The 17375-nt window shown below is 34.7% G+C and overlaps 1 protein-coding gene across 25 annotated transcripts in view; it reads left to right on the plus strand.

Moving 5' to 3' along the window:
* The window catches only part of ADGRL3 (adhesion G protein-coupled receptor L3), an 829369-nt gene that overhangs the window by 658086 nt on the left and 153908 nt on the right, over positions 1 to 17375 (plus strand). For 21 of the 25 annotated variants that reach the window (XM_078068714.1, XM_078068715.1, XM_078068719.1 and 18 more), the window contains 2 exons: positions 2417 to 2602; positions 5661 to 5699. In XM_078068714.1, coding sequence (XP_077924840.1) covers positions 2417 to 2602; positions 5661 to 5699 — 225 coding nt within the window. The remainder of the gene's footprint in view (positions 1 to 2416; positions 2603 to 5660; positions 5700 to 17375) is intronic. The other 4 variants (XM_078068703.1, XM_078068710.1, XM_078068713.1 and 1 more) reach the window with 1 other exon arrangement.

Here is a 17375-nt window from a genome sequence, read left to right on the forward strand (position 1 = left end):
CTCAGTGGGAAGCCTGCTTCTCCCTCCCCCACTCCCCTTGCTTGTGTTCCTGCTCTCGCTGTCTCTGTCTCTGTCAAATGAATAAATAAAATCTTTAAAAAAAAAAAAGTACTTTCGTGACCCATCAGTGGGCCATGAATGCTACTTTGATCTACATTGAATGTGTTATGTACTTTTCCTTGAACTCTATAATGTATTCCATTTGGCTTTATAGGTATTTTAGGTATGTAGTCCTTGAACATATTTTACAAATTTGTTAAAGTTAGTGCGGATATTTTCTATTTTTAAGGATTTCTAAAAAGTACTGATTATATAGTAAATACTTTAACATATTCTTCTTGTAAAATTTAAACATTATAGAAAAGATTTTTCCTATGATTCCCATCTTTCAGATTTTGTTCTATGTGCTTAAATATATATAAAATAAATATAAAAATATGCTGTATGTATTGTATTTCTTTTTCATAGATAAGATGTTTATATGTTACTATTGTTTTGCATTTTTATTTCATGAATACCATGCTAATAGATATTAGCATATATAAATAATTTATTTAAAGATTTTATTTATTTATCAGAGAGAGAGAGAGCATGAGCAGGGGATGGGGAGAGGGAGAAGCAGGCTCCCCGCTGAGCAAGGAGCCCGATGTGGGACTCGATCCCAGGACTCCGGGATCATGACCTGAGCCAAAAGCAGCCACTTAACCGACAGAGATAAATAATTTTTATGCTTGCATTTATTTTAACTCAACAGAGCATGTTGAAAATTGATGTTAACGATATTGATCTCCTTTATACTTTTAAACTGTTGTACAGTATCCTATGATATTTATATACATGAGCAGTTTTCTGCAGGTCATAATCCATTTTGTTTTCTGTTATAAACAAGCTAGAATGAACATTTTTGAACATTTCTTTTTTACATCTGTGGGATTATTTTATACCTTTGGCTGAAATTGATAAGAGAAATCACTCAGTTATATAGTTTTCAAAATTTAATGGACACTGGTAATTTGTTCTACTTGGGAGCTATACAAGTATATATGCCTAGTAGTAATTTCTGAGAGTGATAGACATTTCCACAAATCCTTGCCAACATTTTGTTACTACACGTTTTTTGCATTTAATTTGGATTTTTCTATATATTTGAGGATGAGATTATTAATGATTTAGCTGTTCCAATAGCTCTAATTTATGTATTTGTTTCTTTAGCATTCGATCCTGCTACAAACATTTATTAAGCATCCCTTAGAAGATACTTATGATAACCTATGTGACTAAGAATCTTAGTCATGCTCCTTAGAGCTGTCTGAATACCTCCTAGGAAGATAGCCTTACAGAGAGGACTTTTCTCTGTGTGACCCTAAATTTAATTATTTTTTATTTTTTTAAGATTTTATTTATTTATTTGTCAGAGAAAGAGAGAGAGAGGAAAAGAGTGCACAAGCAGGAGGAGTGACAGTCAGAGGGAGAAGCAGGCTCCCCTTGGAGCAAGGAACCTAATGCGGGATTGGATCCCAGGACCCCGGGACCATGACCTGAGCTGAAGGCAGAAGCTTAACCAACTGAGCCACCCAGGCATCCCTAACCCTAAATTTTATATTGGACTGCTGAAAAAAAAAAAGGGAAGGAAAAAAAAAAGTTTACTAAACATGACACTATTATGTATTTAAGTTGTTACAGCGTAAAATATCCCTATTTTCTTAATACCCAAAACTATCAGATTTATTCACATGAGCACGGGGTATTAGTCTCTTTTTTAACATCCTTGGAGTGTTGATAATTTGATATATTCTTTTAGAATATACTTGAAAAGTCACCATATATATAGCTTCCAAAAAGGAAGATGCTAGAAACAGCAATAATTTGCTACCTAGTGCATTGGGATCAAAATCTCTTACTTGGTTAATAAGAAAATGAAGACCCTTTGAAAAGCAGGGATTGTATTTGAGATAAAATTTTCACAGATCTTAGCAGCCAGTCAGTAGCCTTTGTGTACTAAGTACTAAATTAGGCATAATGGAAAATTTGTGCTTGCCTCTGAGAACTTAGAATATGGTTGGGGAGTCATAACACAAACTTACCGACATCGGATTTAAAAGCCCACAGAGAAAATCAAAAGGCAAACCTTAGATTTGACCACTCACATGGATAATTACCGTGAGAACAATTTTCAGAAGTAAGATTCCTCAGGGGGGAGCTTCCTAAACATATAAATTTCAAGTTAGGTATTGTAGAAAAAAAAAGGATTAACAGGAAAACTCAGGGCATATATTCCAGGTGAAGAGGGAGTTTAAAAACTATTTCTTGGCTTGATGATTATAATTCATATGCAAAATACAATTGTTCACACAGAGACCAATAAAGTCACTTATTGAAGATGTCTTTCCTTTTTATTCTGTGTTCAAAATTGCAGTTGAAATCTGGAGAGACAGCTGCCAACATTGCTAGAGAGCTGGCTGAACAAACAAGAAATCATCTGAATGCTGGAGACATCACCTACTCAGTCCGCGCCATGGACCAGCTGGTAGGCCTCCTAGATGTACAACTCCGGAACTTGACCCCAGGTGGAAAAGATAGTGCTGCACGGAGTTTGAACAAGGTAAGGACTTTGCTTATATATATATATATATATATATATATATATATATATATATATATATAATTTTTCAAAGATATATATATATATATCTTAAAAGCTATAGTAAAATCAGTGAGACTGCTCTGGTTAATTTTTCTCTTTCTATAAAATCAGATCATTCTATAGAGCATCACTAGTTATATTCAATCTGCTTCACTCTTTTGTTATAATGGTGACCCTATTTGGCCTCTAATCTAAAGACACAATAAGTGATAATCTCTCCTTATACATTTTGAATTTACAATTCTATTTTCTTTGGTGTTTACTGTTTTGAATGCTAAATTCTGGCAAGGTCAATATGAGTAAATGTGATCTATTTTGGTTTTTTTTTCTTTCATACTTTTATATCAAAATAATCATAATAAATAAATGTCTAATCAATAAGTAGAAATTTAGAAAATAGCCACAATGAGAAAGCATATTAGCAATTCATTAAAGATGTTTAAAAATGAAATAATTTAATCTAATTAATGTACTTAAAACTCATTGGATAAGTAACTAGGTTTTAATTTATATTTCCTTTTGATATTTAAATTTCTCAGATTTTACTTCACTATGTTAACACTTTTAGAAGGTTTAATTGTATTTCAGCAAATTTGAATTGTAAATATTGAAAATAATTCATTTTTTAAATTTCAGAGAAGATACATTTTTTATATTCTTATTTCTACTTGTAAGTATATAATATATACTTATATAAACATAAGCATTTTATATGTTTATTGTATATAACCTATCCACTATATAAGCAGTTTATTTACATAAATATGTAAAGTATATTTTACATCTTTTTAAGGAGTATAATTTATTCCTTATAAAATCACATGGCGAATTAACTCCCCAATGAAAACATACTAGGATTGCTACGTGTGTTCCCCGAAAGGTATTTGTGTAGTAGAAGTGATCAGTTACTGAAACTGGATTTTAGGGCCTTGAATGTCGTGATAGTCCTCCTACTTAAAAAAAAGCAAGAATTTGGCAGTAACAGACTAAAGTCCTCTAGGGAATTCACTAAATGAACATTCCCCTTTAGAATGAAAAATGACTTTTGAGAGTGGTCTTTTAATATGTTAAGTTTTTTTGTGTCTCATCAGACTAAGAGTCTCACTGATCAAGATGGAAGAAATTTTTCAAATAATGATGGTTTGATATGGGAAGGCCTGACATTCTATCTGGCAAATATGGTTTTTTCTGCAATTTCATCCTCAGAAAACAGATTCTGTTTTATCAAGTAGATATAAATTATTATTAAAGTTTTTTTTCATGCTGAGCATAAAAGAGTTATTTTTGTCACTTATGCCCCTGATAGAATCACAACCAAGTCCCTGATAAAATGTAATCCACAGCTGCCTATGTAATCTGGACATGCTGTGATTTTAATGTGTTATTACCCAGGCTGACTGTATGCTATTAACGAATATTGCCGCCAGCTATTGTTATCCTAATGTACTGGAAGTAGTAATTTCTATTACTGTTACATATCCATAACATTACTTGTTATAGCAATACTTTGTATCTTTATTTAAAAATTGTGTTGATGTCTGACAATATCAGGTAAAGCTGGTAATTAATGTCACATTCTAACTGGCTACAGCTAATCAGCTTGCCTACTCTGAATATCAAATAACTACATAATGGGCAAATTTCCATTTGTGAAGCTTTTTAATGCTTTCTTTTGTTTCCCATTTGGCTCTTTTCAATTGTTTATATAATGTGGTCTGTCATATGTTAATTTGCATGATGGGGTAAGGAGATGGGAGGGCAAAGGTTATTCACATGCTTGCTGGCTTGCTCTCATTTCCTGTGGTTCCCACTGTTCCCTGAAGCCGTTATAACCCATCAGATTTGCAAAGTCAACTTGGTACAAATCAATTGAACGCCACATTGAAATTGAAGCGTTTAGAGTCCTGCAAAACCAAGATGCGAGTCAGTGATCCAAATGACAGCGTTGGCAATTTACTTGCACTCATTCCTCACTTAATTCTTTAGAGGAGTAACTGCTCGATGCTCATTGAAGACTGCATGAATTAAAGTTGAGAGAGTATTAGCTGCACAAAAAGCATCAGAGTAACTGCTTCTTAAACCTGGGTAATTTTCTCCTTCAACAATCAAGGCTACTGAAGGAAAAAAATAGGGAAGAGGAAGAAAGTCACAGTCTAATTCTTGAAATTTTGTGTCATTTATTCAAACAGGGCAGTTAAACTTACTACTTATTTATTTTATCACCAGGAAAAAAAAAATGGGATTGAATATGAGTTGTTATTAACCTTTTGCCCAGAAAAACATCACTCTGTTTGCAAACAAATAAACGAAAACAGGCTTCTTATCCCACAGAAGTTTCTAAAATGTTTAAGTTTTGTTTTGTTTTGTTTTGTTTTTGTTTTTGGTCAAAACTGTGAAAAGGAATTATTCAAGATATAAAAGCAGTGATAAATCAGAAGATTAATCACATTCTTCTAATCAGAAGTTACCTATCTGTTGGTATTTTTCCCTTGGAACCAAATAATCATAATGAATGGGCACTTCTATTTTTCCGATAAACAAAATTTCTTGTGTTTGAACATATGGTTTGTGGTGCATATTAACCATCTATATAATCTTTAAACCACAAGCAATGTGGGTTCCAAATTTTTGACATAATTTACTTAACTTCGTATGTCTTCATTTGTGGCTCATGAATTAACAACTAACCTGATGTGAAATGAATCATTTCAAACGACTGAAGTATAATGATTTTTACTAATTTCTACTAAATTTATTCCAAGATTTCCTCCCATCATTAACAACTTTATACCATCCAGTTTTCACTTGGGTTATTCTGAAAAGGTGCTGGCGACTAGTGTTCAAGCCATTCATCGCTTACATTTTGCTGCTGCTTAGCTTTCATTCTCTTCTAGAAAGTAGTGCACAACAAAATAAGGTGTTTTGTGTAGATGTGTTCTTTTATTTTTCTTGTTTTCTTCTGTCACTAACTTGTTTTTTCTATTCTGTGTTTAATCTGCTGTCTTAATGGATTCAGCTTCAGAAAAGAGAGCGCTCTTGCAGAGCCTATGTCCAGGTACTTTCTGCGTTTTTATAAATGTGTTAAGTTGTTGAATTGTCTCTGTTGGTGGTAGCATTTATGGGCATCTGATAGAAAAATGATAATGTACCCTGTTGAGCTAAAGGGATTTCAGGGAGGGCATGAAGGGTGGGAATAGAGAGACATGTTGCATAGGTATGTGCCTAAAAGAAGTTTGGCGGCGCCCCTGCTCTGTCATACGAGATGAACACAGACCAACAAGGAGGGGTAACTTGGTATGTGACAATTTTGATCACAACTGAAAGGTGAGTTGGGTGTAATATATAAATCTCTCATTTCTTCATAGAGGTGTGTATGAAAACATTTCATTAATACATTAGGCCAATTACTATTGAGTAGCAAATCACTCAGAAATGACATATAATCAAAATTCTGTAAGACAAAGAATAGTCCAGAACATTTGGAATATCATGCTTCTGTACCAAAATGTTCAACCCATGCTGTGACTGTCTTATTTTCCCACTCACTGTAAACATTTTAGTCCTGATATAAATGTAATTTTTCTCCAGTTAACATGTTGTAATTTGTTTCTAAGCAGGGTAGAAACCATTGCTATGTTTATGGGTTCTGTGTGAAAAGATCCCAGAAACAACCTTTATAGTTATTTTTACAAGGGAAGAAGGCAAGAAGGCAGTGTAGAGGTGGGCAAAATTTTCCTTTTTTCCCACTAGGTTCTTTGGCTTGTCTAATGATTAAGTTGACGTAAAACAGATTAACAGGAGAAAAACAAGTTTAATTCCATATGTACAGGAGCCCCCAAAAGATATGAGACTCAACGGCAGTCAGGCAGTTGAGGCTTAGATGTCATCTTGAGCTAAGGGATGGGAAAGGGGCCAGGGGCTTCAAAAAAGAAGAGGGAAAATAATTTACATCAAACAGATATTAGATAATGTGCATTTTACTTTATAAATTAATGAATCTTTGGGTATAAGAAACATTCCTTTGTTTTTGTTTTGTTTTGTTTTTTCTTCTAAGGCTTTGGGAATTTTATATATATATATATATATATGAAAACCTGTCCTCTTAGTATGTACAATAGGTAGAGAAGTTGAAGTATTCTTCAGCAATGAAAGCTGAAGATCATTTTTGAGCAGTATTAGGATTGTTTTTGATTGCAATCTATGCTATCCCCTTAATGGGGCCTTGGAGATAATTAGACTTTCGGTATTTAAATCTATGAAATGCATGGCCATTCAAACATGAATCTCTGATGGAAAATTAAGAGCACAGTTTACTCAATGGTTGATTTCCTGGTGTTATAATTGACTGGCTGTGAATAAATGTTTCAGCTATTGACTAAACATCTGATAAGACCAAATACAAACAGAATATTTGTGAAGCAGAAATGCTCTGCTCACTAAGACATGGCATTACTTCTATTCGTTGTCACGTAGATTATTACTCCATGAAATTCTAGTAAATAATACTTTAAGCTTTAGTCTATTTGAATTTTAAAGACTTGGCTAATGTCCCTGGTGTTTCTGCTTGGAGCACATTCTGACCTATCTATGAAATAGGTATAAAATACACTAGAAGTGCTTTATGTATTAAATTTGAAAAAATAAAATTATTTAGGTATCATGAGATTCTTAAAAAATGTGGCCTTTCCACGGGTTTAAGTAATGATTCTTCTAGGTTTGACTTTGACCATTAAATCCATTTAGCTTTTAGTTATTTAGAGGTATACTGTCTATTCTATGAATTGCCTAGATCCATCTTTCCTACATTTGTTTATTTTTTACTTCCTACATTTGTTTATTTCACCAAAAAAGCACAGTACAATCTGGACCATCATCTGTCAACCATGATAACTGTTAACTGATATGTAGGTGAACAAGTAAAAGGTGGTTGCTTTGATTTTTTAAATAATATATGAATCCCCAATACTCATTACGCTTGCACCTCCAGAATTTTAACAAAACCAAACAATTGGGTCCAATATTTTTTTCATTTAGTTTTAATTTAGATTACACTAAACTCTTTGTTTAGTGTCAAAAGATAGAAACTAATATGAGTAATAGTAAAAAAAAAAAAAAGAAGAAGAAGAAATCATTACCATGTCTTGGGCAAAAGAGATACCTTCATTTAAGAAGAGAGTGTTAAGTTTTATGCCAGAGAAGACAAGTAAAGCTTGTGTTACATATGTATATTAGATAACTACTGTGATGTCATGTATAAATAGAGGTACCTGAAAGATGAACATGAGTGAGCTGGAGAGATGAGATGACTGGCCCAAGGTCACACATTAGCACCCATGGCACTCTGGGTGTTCTAACACATGCTGTTCTAACATGCCTCCAATGCTTTCTCAACATCAACAATGATTTATTATTGAGAATAAATGCAGTTATTAAGCAGTAATTATGTGGCCATCACTGTGGGGGGGCAGTTTGCATAAATTCTTATTTAATATCCACAACAATCCTATGATATAGTTATTGCTATTTTTAACTTAGAGTAGAGAAAATGGAGCCCGGGGGAATTAAATGACTTTCACAAGATCATACAATAGTAATTGAGGGGGTCTTGAATTCAAAGCTAGGACTTCCTGACTCAGAATCTCATGTTCCAAATCCCTAGGATACCTCTGTTACAGAACTGACTTCGTTATTTGGTGTTAGGAGTCAGGATATGTCTTCTGGTTTATGTTTATTGATTTATTTTACTGTATTTCAGGGATAGTATAGAGTAAAATAGTTTTTTCTTTCCTTTTTGTTTGAGATTGAGTTGAAATGGCTGTATGATAATCATTTTTGTACTGTTGATTAAGTGCAAATACACACATAATTTGCTTTGAGGTCCTTTTGTTTTCAGAGGACTCTGTGATCAAAAAATTACCATATTAAGAGAGGACAAAAACAAATAGGAAATACAGTAACTCTCTGTTAAAGGAGGATCTGTCAAACTGTTTTCCAGAGTGACTGCACCATTTTGCATTTCCAACCAACAATGCATGTTCCTTCACATCCTCAGCAACGCTTGTTATTTTTTGTCTTTTTGATTATAGCCATTCTAGTACAGGTGAATTGCCAAAGTCCTTAACTCCAGTCATGGAATGGGGGCAGGGGGTCTGGGAGTATAGTCCTTGAACCAGTAAAAATTCACATGGCTCCAAAAAGAGATGCATGAGACTCTGGGAGGAGAATATGACCTCAAACCACTTAAGAACAACTACTTCCATGTTCTTTAAATGTAACCAGCACTTAGATTTATATTTTTTTTCTCATTTTTTAAGTAGTAATATTTGTGGGCATTGTTCTCTTCTTTAGCAGGAAATATTAAGAATTACTGGCATTCATTCTTCATGGCTTTAGAAGCAGGACGTTTCCCTAGTAAAGAAATAAGTATTTTTTTTTTATTTTTATCAGCAATTCCTTTTGTTCTCCAGATCTCAGAGGCAGCACATACTCCCTGGAGAGTCTGCAGTCGACCTTGCTTAATGGAAGATATAAGAACATACAGTTATCCATATGAATCTTTTGAGTCATTCTTTGGAATCTGCTATTAACTGCACCATCAGGTTGAGAACTGATCAGAAAAAATTGGTAGATAGATGCAAATGAATGAATACACACACGCGCACACACACACACACACACACCCCTGGTCTCCTTCCTTCCTTCCTCTCCTCCTCCTCCTCTTCCTCCTCTGCCTTCTTCTTCTTCTTCTTCAAAGGTAGATGGTCTGTGTTCTTTAAAGCTTACAAAGTATTTGGGGATGCCCGGGTGACTCAGTCGGTTAAGCATCTTCTTTCAGCTCCAGTCATGATGTCAGCATCCTGGGATTGAACCTTGTGTTGGGCTCCCAGCTCAGCAGGGAGTCTGCTTCTCCCTCTGCTACCCCCCTCCAAATAAATAAAAAAAAAGCTTTGAAAAAAAATTTTTTAAAAAAGCCTACAAAGTATTTGAAACAAACCATCTGTTTATTTCAATTTGGAACTATGATTTGTTCATTACTTATTTATTAATTTAGTGTTTGTTTTACCTTAATTATCCCCTAGAGATCTCTATCCTAGGCACCAGCATGGAAAAACAGTATCTGTCTTCAACTATGAAAAAACACCACATAGTAGTTAACAACAAAAACAGTCAGGAATTAATAGTTGAGCACAGGGGCCCAATAACCTTATCAGCACTGGGAATGCAACAATGCACATAACAGGCAAAATCCTGCTCTCCCTCCTAGGGTAAACTTTCTAGGGGCAGAATATAAATAATACAGTAAGTATGTGAAAAATATGGCATATGAGATGATGATAAATACTAAGAAAAAGAAAGCAAGAAATGCATCACTGAGGTGATATTTGAGTAAAACCCTGAAGGAGGTGAAGGAGTGAACTGTGCAGCTATGCAGGAAAAAGCCCTCTAGCAGAGAGATAGACAGTTCCTGAGGCCAGTGTGAAAGAGAAGAGGGTCGTGGGGCATGAATGTGCGGGATGGCAAGGGCCCAGATCTGATAGAGCATTGTAAGGACGCTGGCTTTTATTCCCAGAGACACAGTAAACCACTGTCGGTTTCTGAGCAGAGTGATGACATGAACTAATGTGTTTTAAAAGTGAAGAGTAGACTATTGCAGGAAAACTAAGGGCTGAAACAGGGTGACCAAAGACAATAATGGGCAAGTAGAATAGGAGTGTGAGATGCTGACATAACTACTCAGGTTCAGGATCTTTTTTTTTTTTTTTTAAGGGTAACAAACAGAACTTGCTAGGGGTGGTATGTGAGATGCCAGAGGAGGAGGAGCCAAAAATGACAGAAATTGTTTTACATGAGCAGCTGGAAAGATGAAGTCCTATTTATTGAGACGGTCTGTCTGTGACCAAATTGGGACAAGCACAACAAGAATTTCGACTTTGGGGCACGTCCACTTTGAGATTCCCATTAGCTGCGCAACACAGATGTTAAGTCTGCAGTCAGATAGACAAGCATGAAGTTCAGCGCAGAGGTCAGGCTAGAAAGAATCGTTTGGCCACGTTTCACTTCGGGTGGCGTTTGCAGCCACTGTGCTAGGTGAATTCATCAAGGGAATGAGTGTAGGGAGAGAAGAGAAAGGAATCTAGGTCTGAGCCCCAGGACACGGTCAGGCTCGAAGAGGTCAGGGAGAAGAGAAAGCGACAAGAGAGGCCACAGGGCAGCCTGAAGGAACAAGAAAGACCTGCCGAGCGTGGCATTCAGGAGGCTACCGAGGTTCTCGTTTCACACAGGAGGAACTAACGTCAAGGGCTGCCGAATCTGCTCAGAAATGCTGACGCAGCTTCTCAGCGATTAAAAGTAATGTCAATTTTTGCTGAATTAAAAAAAAAAAAAATCCCGGAGCCCATATAGCTACATTATGATATGTACTATCTAAACATTTTTACCTCTTCCTTTAATTTTGGGGTCTTTAATGCAGACTTTTCTGTGAACCAAAGTTGCTACTTGCACCTTTGACAAAGTGCAAATTGAATTATGCCCGTTTTACTTGTCTGCCTTTGGTGCATAAGACAAGAAGGATTCTAACCTCCATTTATACTGCTAGGAAGAAATTAATGAGTATTTTCAAGTTCCTTGTTTGGTCACTTAATTGGCTGTGTGACAAAGAGCTCCGTGGTGCATGTCAAACAACTTTCGGAATCCTCTAATGATTTGTGCTTTGCCTGACTTGTGATACTATTCCGTGTGGCCTGTCAGCCTGGATATCCTTGTTAAAGTGGCTAGAATAAATTGGCTAGTGGTGTGCATACAATGTAGTATATTAACTACAGCAACAGGGAGTACTTTTAGCAGCTCTTTCAAGAGATTTCGATGTTTGCCCATAAGCATCAAAGCCAACCCAAACTTTCATTTAATATAATTAAAAGGACATCTGAAAGTAGTTTGAATCACAGCAGGTTCTTGAGGTTTGGTAACCCTTTGTTAAAACCCTGTGAACTTAATATATTTCACAGCTTGATAACTCTGCACTTGATTTGTGTCAGTAAGAGAGAAAATATAAATCTGCACCCTGCGTGTTTCGGGTGCTCTGAACCTATTGCTAAAAGACATTGAGATCAAAGAAAGTGACTTCCATCTGCAAAACCAGAGTAGTTTTCTTTAGATACAGAAGTACTAAGATTTCTGCCCAATAAGTTATAGTCCTTAATTGTTGTTATAAAGCAATCATTGACTCAAAAGACAGTAAAACCATTTGTAATGTATGCAGAGTAAGTTTTGCAGGTTATTATTTAACTTGGACAGGTCAGTTCAGCAATCTAATAATTAAAAAACCTCTACAAGACGATGGCAAATGTGGATGATGGAGAGGCTACTCTGACGTGTGCAAAGAACATCCTTCTGGGAATCTCTCAAAATTCCTGGGGTGAATGTGTCAGGTCAAGCAGTGAGGGCTGCTTTACAGAGTTATTTCCGTTTCTTCCATTTTGCACATTTCCTATAAATAAACAAAATGCTCCAGCTGCTCTTTGTATATACGTGGTTTATGAATGCTTCAGGAAGTAATTCCTATGAGGGTTAAAAAAAACCTTCTGTTTTCAAATAAAATGTTTTCATCTAAAACAAAAATATTTTCCCACTTCTTTTCACCAAGTTGCATTCTCACTTGTAATTTTTTAATCAGAGCCTGGGTCATTACTTAATTGTAAAATTGTTGATTTAAAGTCCTTTCTAATGCATCATTGCTTTCTGAAGGGTTTACCTGCAGAAAGGTTTTTGAATACATAGAATATAAATAGATAGTATTTCTGTGCAAACACAAAAAGAATACACATCAATTTACTTTGTTATTTCTTTAATATCTTTATGATCACATAAGCTAACCAGAAGGAAAAAGATGTTAAAAATAGCATTGCAGATTTAAGATCCTACTTTCTGAAGTTATCATTACCTTTTCTGGTGCAGGTCAGAAAAGAAATGGAAGTTTTAAGGTGTAATTTGCAGTAAAGTAGTTGCCTGATGGCTTGGAACCAAACAAATGATTTTTTAGTACTGCTCCCAACAGAGTTATAATTTTGATATTTTCCTTTATCTAATGTACAAATTTTATACAGCTGGTAGTAACAAAAACTTAACTAGGTGGCTTAAACAAACCAGGGCTTTATTCATATGCATATAAAAGAAATGCAGACAATGTAGTCCAGGATTAGCATGAAAATTCCACATCAGAGACCAAGGCTGCTTCTGTTTTTCTATTCTATTATCTTTAACACATGGGCTTCCATCCTCAAAATGAGAAGATGGCTACTTAGGTTCCAATCATCTCTTCATGTTAATCTCTACACGGGAAGAAGGAGAAGGACAAGTAACTAAAAGATTCATCTCTTTTGAGAATGTTCCAAAAGACACATAGGTGGGCAGTGCACAGTGATTCTATGTCTAAGTCAAAGAGTGTTATTGGGCAGCAAGCATTCTTAGAGGCAACCAAAAATACTTCTTTTTCTCATATCATGGTACATATTGATATCTTCATCCATTTTTGATATAATAACCTACCGTAGATTTAAGACCATTTGGGTTACTTTTGAACCTTACAGATTAAAATTCTCTTGTGACCATTCTGTTAGTTATGGTCTTGGGCAATCGTTTTGTTAAAAAGGTTATTTCAAATCATTTTCAGATAGCATTTTTCTTCTTTTTTTAAAGTAGTAGTTGTTGTTTTTTTAAATAGCTAATATAGGCACATCGTTTAAAATTCAAAAAGTAAGAATAATAAAAATGTCTTCTCACCATGGCCATGGCATTGCTGACTCGGGGGTGTGCCCCTTACAGTGTGATCTGGTTGGAAGATGCCCGCTGGAGTTGTGTAGTGCAATCCTGCCTTCCCTCTCTCTCTTCCCAGCTCTCCTTCAAAACAATCACTATTATCAGCCTCTTAAATAGCCTACCAGAGAAGACTATTTTTATTCTTATCCATGTTTTTACAATATTTTTTTCATAAATCTTGTTATAAATCACAGAACAGTGTTGTTCTCTCTGCTTACAGTAAGGACTTCGGGAGTAACTTGTGGCAGAACCACACAATGGGGCAGCATTCCTCCACTGAAATGAATAAATGTGTAGAGAGAATCACAAGGTAGCCTCGTATCATGGTTTACATCAACAGAACAACTTAATTCTTCATCAGTAGGAAATGGGTTGAATAAACTGCTCTACCAAATAATGGAATACTCCTTAGGCCACAGAAGGAATGAGGTAGGTCTTGTGTTGATTTAGAGAGGTGGGTGGGGTATATTAGAGGAGAAAACAAACAGGCAAGCAAAAACCAACAGATAACAGCATGATTATAGTGATCACATTTGTTGGTATGTATGTGTAAATATTTACAAGTCTGCAGAGATCCACAACAAACTCTCAAAGTGATTTCTACTTTGGGTGAGGTTGGTGTTGCTGTCCCATAAACCGATTTTCAGGCTTTAATTTATGTACTTCTAAACAATGCTGTTTACAAGCATATACTTTTTTTTTTTTTTTTTACTGACATACATTATTTTATATATTTATATGTCCTACTTCAAAGTAAAAATTCATAAAACTGAACTGATGGTCCCTCAAGAACAGCTTCTCTGGGGTTTTTTTCTCTTTATTTCACAACCATTCTACCAGTTCTCAGAAAAAATACCTAGAGTCATTATTATTTCAAGAAGAAGAGCATTTTGGATATTTTTATGGTCGAGTTTATTTTGAAAACAATGGAAACTCTCCTCCCTTACCTTCTGCGATACCACACTCTTCTGGCTCTGCTTTCTTCATCTCAGATGTTGACCATTCTTTCTACATTTTCTCCTCTATGATTGGGTTCTTCTTCCACTCAGTTTCTCTGGGTAAGGTCAGACATACCAATAGCTTGTTTAACTTCATGATCTCTAAACCTATGTCAAGAAGAGATGTTTGAGTAAGCTCCAGCTGAGGGGAGGGGGTAAGAACATGCCCCAAATATGCCACTTAGGCATATTGATTATTTTGAGCTGAAAGCAATGAACATATGAAATTAACCCTTATCTTCCATTAGTTTCCCTTATATACTTCCTAGTTACTTTCCCACAACCTACCATTCCTGAAAGCTTAAATCTTTTTCCTTTATCTTGTTACTTCTTCACAAATATATTGTTCTTTTATTTAAAAAATTGTATAAGCTAGCAGTCCTAACTGCTTTTTTAAGCCTTTATTTTTGCTATATAAGTTCCTAGATGCACATAAAAATATTAAATAAAATTTGTATGCTTTTCTTCTGTTTATCTAATGGTTTAATTCTCAGATCTTGGCATTAAATTGGTATATACCCTAAGAGGGAAGGGTAGAGGGAAGGCTTTCCTCCCTTACCAGGCTTCTGTAGACCTTTTAAATTGATTCCATTCAAGTTTTACTTTGCACTCAAAATAGGCATCCTCCACCTTTTAAAGAACAAAAATTTGCTTCTCTTTATTTCCATTTTAAATGCGTGCCACCTCACTGCCTACGTTCAAATTCTGTGCACTGTGCTTCTTTATTTTCCTTACCAACTGACTTTAATTAATTCTTCATCCATTTTTGATATAATAACCTACCATATTTGTTTTAAAAAAACAAATTTTTTTAAAATGCCTGTGGAATCTCTACTTTTCTTCATCCCCAGAGTTAGAATGTATGGATTTGAACCCTGGTTCTGCCGTAGGTTAGTTAATTAACCTGTAGCAAGTTACTTCACTTCTCTGAGTCTTAGTTTTCTCACTGCAAGGTGAGGATATTCATGTCTACCTCATTGAGTTATTGTCAAAATTAAAGGAGTTGATGCATAAAGCATTCAGATGAGAATTTGGAACATACTCAATGAATATATTTTTAAATATTTATTTATTTATTTATTTATTTGAGAGAGAGAGAGAGAGAGAGCACAAGCAGGAGGGGCAGAGGGAGAGAATCTTAAGCAGACTCCTTGCTCAGTGTGGAGCCTGCTGTGGGGCTTGATCTCATATTCCTGAGATCATGACCTGAGCTGAAACCAAGCACTGGGCGCTTAACCGACTGCACCACCAAGGTGCTCCAATACTCAATAAATATTAATCATTATACTTTATATCACTACTCTACTTTAAGTTTTTCAGTGACTTCTTGTTGCTTTTAAGAAGAATTTTACATATCAAACATGGCTTGCAAACTTTGAAAACTAGCCTTCACTCACTTTCTTGCCACTGAACCCATTGCACTCTGCTCTGCCACAGGAAATCTTTTCAGTTCCTTGGAGGTGTTTGTTCTCTTTCCCCTCCCTATCTCTATGCACATACTCTACCTTTTGCCTCTTTGGTCAATGTTGAATTTAGGCTTGGAATTCTACTTCATGGAGCCTCTTCGATGCAGTGCTTGAACGCTGTGTTTCCACTATTAGAATCCTTGCTATGTTTCTACTTGTTTAATAGTCTGGCGTCACTATATTTTCATCACTTTTAAGGACGGGAGAACATCTGTCTTTCTTGCAGCATCCCAGTTGAAAGTACTTAGTTAATATTTGTTGAATAAATGTTGAGTTAACAAGTTTGAGTCAAGTTTATAGCTCTATTTAATTCCTGTAACACAATATAGATTTATTTGACAGCATTCAATCATTTAATTCTAAATGAGATTTTAAAATAGTACAATAAATTACAGTTTGCTAAAAACAGTACGTTTTTAAGCAACAAGGGATCTCTTAAAGAGGCAGTCTTTTCTATGAAATTTTAGGTTCATCTTGTTCTACTGTTAAGGGGTCTTATTACTATATTAAGGTCAGTTGTGTTATATAATCTAATTTTAATTAAGACTTGAAAATGCCAACACTTCACTGTAATATAAAAGGGAGTTCAGAGATTAGTAGTTTTTATATGCTTAATAATAGTAAATGACAGTGATTATAAAAAGAACCTTAGGTTATTGATCAGATGTGTAAATATCAGTCACTCAACTTGACTTCTAATAAAAAATCTGCAAGTTCAAAACTGTTTTGAAGACTCCTCTAACATTTGACCTTTAAAATTTTGATTTGAATCAATATATAAACACAGATTAGAGTACAATGTGCGCTATTCAGTAATGATTTTAAACTTCTGCTCATTTTATTTTATTAACTGTTAACCTTCATATCAAAAAGTCAAAAATGAAGAATTAAAGAAAAGTTTTATTTTTTCAAATTATAAATTAATAAAACTATATTTTATATTATATATGTAATTATGTATTATGTATTATATGCTATATAATATACTATCACACACACATATATAGTCAGAAAGCAGTGGATGGGAGCAGAGAACAGAAGACTTATTTCTCTTTGCAGATCCTGAGGTTTATACATGAAGAAAAATATTTAAACATAATTGTATATATAATATGTAAGAAATAGCCATGTTCAGCATAATGATTACAGTATGTATTGATGAAGAAATATTGCATTCAGGAGAACACATCAAAAAGCAAAGATGTAGAAGTAAAGAGTAAAATAAAATTTTATATTGCTGGAGAGTTTTCCAAAAGGATGTCAGCAATTTATTACCTTATATTCATCCACTAAGAGGAAATAATTGCTCTTAACTTTCTAATGGGCTGCCTAATGATAATTTGCATATTTATAAATGTCTGCTTTATTGTAACACAAAACAACTTTTAAAAAAATAACGAATGAACTTAATATAGGATTCATTTTCCATTCTGTTTATCTTTGGGGGGCATC

This window comes from Halichoerus grypus, chromosome 3 (assembly GCF_964656455.1).
Source record: "Halichoerus grypus chromosome 3, mHalGry1.hap1.1, whole genome shotgun sequence".
NCBI lineage: Eukaryota > Metazoa > Chordata > Mammalia > Carnivora > Phocidae > Halichoerus > Halichoerus grypus.